The following is a 6,743-nucleotide window of genomic DNA, read 5'->3' as shown; positions in this document are numbered from 1 at the left end:
GTGGATAAATAAAGGGTGGTACACCATAAGATGGAATATTATTCAGCAACAGAAGGAAATGAGCTATAAAACCACTAAACGTGGAGGGAACTTAAAGGCATATTATTACGTGAAAGAGGTCATTTGGAAAAGACAAAACTATGGAAGCAGTAAAATGATCAAGGGTTGTCGGGGGAGGGGGGAGGGGGAGATGAATAGGCAGAGCACAGAGGATTTTTAGGCAATGAAACTATTCTGTATGGTATTATAAGTGTAGATATATGTCATTATACATTGGTCAAATCCATAGACTGTACAACACCAAGAGTGAACCATAAATTAAACTCCGGACTCTGGGTGATAATGAGGTGTCAGGGCAGGTTCATCGATTGTAACAAATGTTCCTTTCTGCTGTGGATGATGGTGGAGGAGCCTGGGAAGGAGTACGTGGGAATCCTCTGAAGTTTTCCACTTAATTTTGTTGTGAACTACTCTGAAAAAATTAAGTCTATTAAGTAAAATAAAAGTAACGTGTAAGCCTGGGGGGCGGTGAGGAAAACAACAGTAGAACTGAGCATCAGAGAAGGAATATGAGCGGATGTCCTTGGCCTTGAGCTGGCCCTAGAGGACAGGAGAGTGTATGAATGCACATCAAATTAACTGAGCACCTCCTACATGCCTGTCACATTTACATCCCCAGCATCTTCACAAAACTCTCGCACTGTAATTCTGGCTCAGAGAAAATCGATGATTTTTTTGCTGAAGGTCCCACGACTAGAAAGTAGCAAAGCGCAGGTTTGAATGCCGTTTCTGCTGACTCTAAGTCCAGTTCTCCCCTCTAAGTAACTGCTGGAAAGGTCAAAGCAGTGACTACGGAAAAGTTTGCTTTACGAAAGACAACATGTTTCAGATTCAACTTTGCACATATGCATACAGAGTGGGTCCATGGATGGACTGATGGAGGGAAAACACGAAACCACATCAACAGCATAACACTTATTTACTTCACCATTAAAAGAAAATAAGAGGCTGCAGGGAAGGTGATAGGGAAGGAGTACTGAATAGAGGATCATTATTACTATCCAGAGTAATAGCCTTTCTGGAATTTCCCATACCAAGGACAAAATTTCATAATGGACAGAGTCAGGTTCCCCTGGGAGTCACCCTCTCTGCCATGATGAGGAAGGAAAGCTTCTGCAGCTCTGGAGAGGTGCCAGGGAAGGTGGCCTCACAGTCTGGTGACAATGCAGACCTCCCCAAGTCTCCTTTCTTCTCTGCAGTGCATGCCAGAGACACGGCCCATCTTCCTCACCTCTTCATGGCCACACTCATCTTATTCTTCCATGTCCAAGCCTGGCTGGAAAGGAAGATAAAGTCTCCCCACCTCCTTACTTCCTTGCTGCTCCAAGAAAACAAAGTCTTCATTCCATATTGCTTCAGGAAAACAGAAGGCCACACACACACACACAGACACGCACACACACACAATTTCAGTAACTTACAAAGCTCTGGCCTTAATGTTCCTATTCTAACCTCCAACTCCCTTCCCAGCTGGTAATTATAGACCCCTTTAGAGTCCCCACCCAACCACCCATTTTTAATCTCCTAAGGGTGCTCACCTGAAATCTCCCTTATTCTGACCCAGATTTTTCCAAAGGTCATGCAGAGCCCTATTCCCAGGCCAATTTGCCATAATCGATCCAGCGCAGGGAGGCGAAATTGATGGCTTCCGCGCAGTTGAATACATGGTTGAAGCCAGAGTGGTAGCCATAGGGAAAGGTCACGATGAACTCTCCAGCCTCCTGAGTGACCTGATCGAAGGGGATGCCGTTGTCCTTGAGGACCGTGGGCGAGATGAGAGCCACCTTGTGCCGCAGGAAGGCCTCACAGCCCCGCGCGCTGCCCGGGAAAAGCTCCCTGGCCAGGCGTTCCAGGCGCCGGCCGTGCTCCAGGGGCACCGCGTACCACGTCTTGGGCTCCCCAAAGTGCAGGTAGTTGATGCTGTAAAGGTCCATGTCCTCCGTGTGCCAGGCGAAGGCGGTCTTCCACATGCCGAAGTACAGGTACGGGGTGTTGACGCCTTCGATGACCACTCCACACTCCTGCTCCAGCAGGTCCTGAATGGTTCCCAGGTTTCAGGGTTTTCATCATATAGGGAGCCATTGATTTTTTTTTGTGAATTTTATTTTATTTATTTTTTTTATACAGCAGGTTCTTATTAGTTATCTATTTTATACTTAATAGTGTATATATGTCAATCCCAATCTCCCAATTCATCCCCCGACCCCCCTTCCCTATTTGGTGAAGGAGCCATTGATTTTTTTTTTTTTTTTGGAGCCATTGATTTTTAACACCATAATTTGGTAGTAAGTATAAACGTTTCTTTGAATATTTTCGCTCCAAATTTTCCAAATCCAACTATGCCTGACTCTGATACTTTTACCTTTTTCCTAAAACTGGAGATGCTTGCTCACCGCCAGGGCTTTTCTTTTCCTGTATTTAGTAAACACACCTCCTTCCCCCTCGCCCCCTGTTGGACGGACTGGCTATTACAATGGTATCAACGTCCGATTTTCCATTTCTTAACGGGGCCTGTTCTGTGTGAGTCTTTGGAGTCCATGTAAGCAATATATTTGTGAAATAATTTTTTTTTCATGACTGGATGAAATGTCATTATTGTAAAATTTAGATTCTAGATGGCATGTTCCTCAGATGCTATGGTTTTAAATTAATAAGCCTCAAACTCCCAAATCCCAAGGTCTGTTCTGGATATAGCTGAAGTTGCTGAGATACACATGAATCATTATCGTATAAAACATAAGCATTAACTACTACAACGGTAAAACTTCTCATATATGTCACTCACCACCAACAATTGTCACCTGAACTCTAAGCAACTAAAATTTAAAAAAATATCTCCCAGCTTTCCAGTTCATTCAGGCACCGAATCTTAGATTCAGCAATTTCTCGCAAAAGGAAATGCGGTTTCAGTAGCTGAGACATGGAAGCAACCTATATTGTCCATCAACAGAAGAAAGGATAAAGAAGATGTGGTGCATATATACAATGGAATTTTACTCAACCATTAAAAAGAATGAAATAATGCTATTTGCAACAACATGGATGGACCTAGAGATTGTCATACCAAGTGAAGTAAATCAGACAAAGATAAATATCGTATGATACCACTTTAAAAAAAAGGACACAAATGAACTCATTTACAAAATAGAAACAGAGTTAGAGAATGAACTTATAGTTACCGGGAGGGAAGGGTGGAGAGGAGGGATAGGGAGTTTGGGCTTGACATGTACACACTGCTATATTTAAAATGGATAACCAACAAAGACCTACTATATAACACAGGGAACTGTGCTCAATACTGTGTAATGACCTGAATGAGAAAAGAATTTGAAAAAGAGTGGATACATGTATAAGTATAACTGAATCACTTCGCTGTACACCTGAAATTAACACAACATTGCTAATCAACTATATTCCAAAATAAAATAAAAAGTTAAAAAAAATTAGTGAAGATTTATGTTATGGATATGATTGAGGGAATAATTTTATTCAGTCGGCTGTGATACAATTCCATTGTCTGCAGACCAATCATAGACTCCAAAATGTTCTTTTCCACTACTAGTAAACTCAGTTTCTTATCATCTCACTAAAGGAAACTATTTTGAGTGAAACTATTTCTTTGAAACCTGAACATGAAAAGATAAACTTGATAAAATTTTTTAAAATTTAATAACCAAAATAAAAAGTAAAGATTAAAAAAATGTTAACTCCATCTCAAAAGTAAATAGTTCTTGCCTTAATCTCTTTTACATATTCTTTTTTAAATAAGAAACAAGAGTGGAGGAATAAACAGGAGATTGTTTAATAATGTGAAATCCTAACTTCACATGAGCATTTTTCAAGATCCAGAATATGCTTTCCCCTTTGGACTCAACCTCAAAATGAAGCAGCATGGACTGATGGTCTAGTTCTATGTGTCCCATCAAAAACTGAATTCACTCAGCACCATTCCTTTCCAATCCCTCAGCATCCTCCAAAATAATTGATGTCCAACTCTGGTCCACTCCTTCAGTTTCCCATAAAATGAAAATATTTTGCCTGATACAAACCTGTGTTTAAAACTTTTAACTTGACAACATAGCATATCACGTATGAGACAATAACTATGTATTACATATATATTTATAGATTTATGTATAAATAATATGTATATTACTTACACATATATATTCTTTTTTAATCTAGGAGAAATAAGAATTCCGTCTATCATAGCTTCCAATGTAAAAATTATAAAAGATGTTCCCACAACTGAAAAACAAACGCTTTAAACTTTTAACAGGAAAGCTTCTCCCTTTCTATCAATTTCACACATTTAACAAGAAAAAAAGAGTAATTTTTAGTAAGGAGAGAAAAAGATAAGAAACTCTAGCTAGATGATTTAGCTTAATCATTTACTCAAATAAACATGAATTGAGTGACTACCATGCTTAAGGTATCAAAATGGGTTCAATGGGGAATATAAAAATAAATCAAGACTTAGACCTTCCTGAAAAGATGTCTATTTTCATGGGGAAGATAAGTCAAGTACAGAATTAGCACACATCAATAAGTTGGATTTGAATACTCACCCAAGATTTACAAAATGGTGACCTTAAGTATTTTATTCAACTTTTCTATCATTCTGTGTCTTCATCTATTTAAAGAGAATAATAGTAGTTTCTACCTCATAAGGGGATTCTGTGTATTGTGCTGATCTTGAGGCTTGGTATGGTGCCTGGCATGTTGTCTGTGCTCAGTGATTATAGATAGTGTGTTATAGAAGATCAGAGAGGTCTGGGACAATGAGGGAAACTTCACCAGTAAGTAGCTGCCTAAAAAGGAAAGGAGAAATAAAATGGAAGTTCCGGGAAAGGTAGGAAGTTTGAAATAATGAGTAGGTAAGGGTGACCATTGACATAAGCAAGAAAAGTATGAAAGTTCTCAAGAGAGTTTTCTTACTTTGTTCAGCAAGCTGACCTCTCAGCTTCTTCACCTCCTCCCCATTTTTAAATGATTTTCCTCTCCACCTCAACTAAGTCGCCCTTGTCATCTGACCCTTTCTGAAATCTTGATTTTAGGAATCCTACTCTGGAACAAATGCTGACTACCCTTTTGCACACAACAGTACCCAACACTTTTTTACCTAATAGAGAATCACTGAATGTTTGGACCTTCTTTGGTTCTGTCCTTTTACTTTTACTCATTTTATTTATTTATTTATTTATTATTTTTTCTTTATTTATTTTTGGCTGTGTTGGGTCTTTGTTACTGCACGTGGGCTTTCTCTAGTTGTGGCGAGTGGGGGCTACTCTTTGTTGTGGTGTGCAGGCTTCTCATTGAGGTGGCTTCTCTTGTTGTGGACCATAGGCTCTAGGTGCATGGGCTTCAGTAGTTGTGGCACACGGGCTCAGTAGTTGCAGCTTGTGAGCTCTAGAGCACAGGCTCAGTAGTTGTGGCATGTGGGCTCAGTAGATGTGGCTTGCGGGCTCTAGAGCGCAGCCTCAGTAGTTGTGGCACACAGGCTCAGTAGTTGTGGCTTGCAGGCTCTAGAGCGCAGGCTCAGTAGTTGTGGCACATGGGCTTAGTTGCTCCACAGCATGTGGGATCTTCCTGGACCAGGGCTCGAACCCGTGTCCCCTGCATCGGCAGGCTGATTCTTAACCACTGTGCCACAAGGGAAGCCTTATGTTTACTCATTTTAGATGGACAAAAGAGTTCTGACTGAGTTCTGCTTCAATCCCCTCACCATCTTGATTTAGGAAAATTAATTCTGCCTCCTCACTGCAGAAATGCTTTTCACCATTGGTAAAATGTCCCAAGGAGTAGAATGTGGGCAGCACTGAGCCCTGCTAAGGTGAAGAGTAAGAGAAAAAAGACAGGTATAAATAGCCTCTTCCTTGGGTTTTCCAGGAACCAGGGTTTTCACAACCATCAAAAAAAGTAAATTTTGTCTCTTCCTTTCCATCACTTACAGCTGTAATATTTTGCATTGCTTAAGACTTCTAATTCTATTTTAATTACTGGCAGAAATGTTACATATGTTTTCCTCTTTAGTAAATTGCTGGCTTTTGGGATAAAATATTTAACTAGATAAACAGAGAAACTGTTTTCAGTTTAAGGAAGTATTCATGGATTCCTCTGTGGGGGCATGTTTTAAACAGAACTGAGCATTGAATTCTATCATATGCCCATCAGCATCTATGAAAATGATTATATAACTTTTTTTCTTGGATCTATTAATAAGTCACTTTACTAGGCTTTCTTATTTTAAACCATCATTGTTTTCCTGCAATAAATGTCATTCAGTCATTATGTTATTCTTTTAATGTAGTTAAAATTTTAATTTAAAACTTTTGCATTGAAAATTGGTTCAAGATGGTGGAGTAGAAGGACATGCTCTCACTCCCTCTTGTGAGAGCAAGAATCAGAATCACAATTAACTGCTGAACAGTCATCGACAGGAAGACACTGGAACTCACCAAAAAAGATACCCCACCTCCAAAGACAATGAAGAAGCCACAGTGAGATGGCAGGAGGGGCACAATCACAATACAATCAAATCCCATAACTGCTGGGTGGGTGACTTACAAACTAGAGAACACTTATACCACAGAAGTCCACCCACTGGAGTGAAGGTTCTGAGCCCCACATCAGGCTTCCCAACCTGGGGGTCCAGCAACGGGAGGAGGAATTCCTAGAGAATG

General features: G+C 40.1%; 1 protein-coding gene across 1 annotated transcript; it reads right to left on the bottom strand.

Moving 5' to 3' along the window:
• Nucleotides 1-1,649: 1,649 nt before the first annotated feature.
• Nucleotides 1,650-2,114, bottom strand: LOC130708893 (lysine-specific demethylase 4D-like; the record flags this gene model as incomplete). Its single annotated transcript, XM_057553292.1, has 1 exon — nt 1,650-2,114. A coding segment is annotated over one exon (465 nt), but the record flags the coding sequence as incomplete, so codon positions are not given.
• Nucleotides 2,115-6,743: the final 4,629 nt, after the last annotated feature.

This window comes from Balaenoptera acutorostrata, chromosome 9 (genome assembly GCF_949987535.1).
Source record: "Balaenoptera acutorostrata chromosome 9, mBalAcu1.1, whole genome shotgun sequence".
NCBI classification, from domain to species: Eukaryota; Metazoa; Chordata; class Mammalia; order Artiodactyla; family Balaenopteridae; genus Balaenoptera; species Balaenoptera acutorostrata.
Note: the sequence above shows the minus strand (reverse complement) of the source record. Positions and strands in the feature narration are given on the sequence as shown.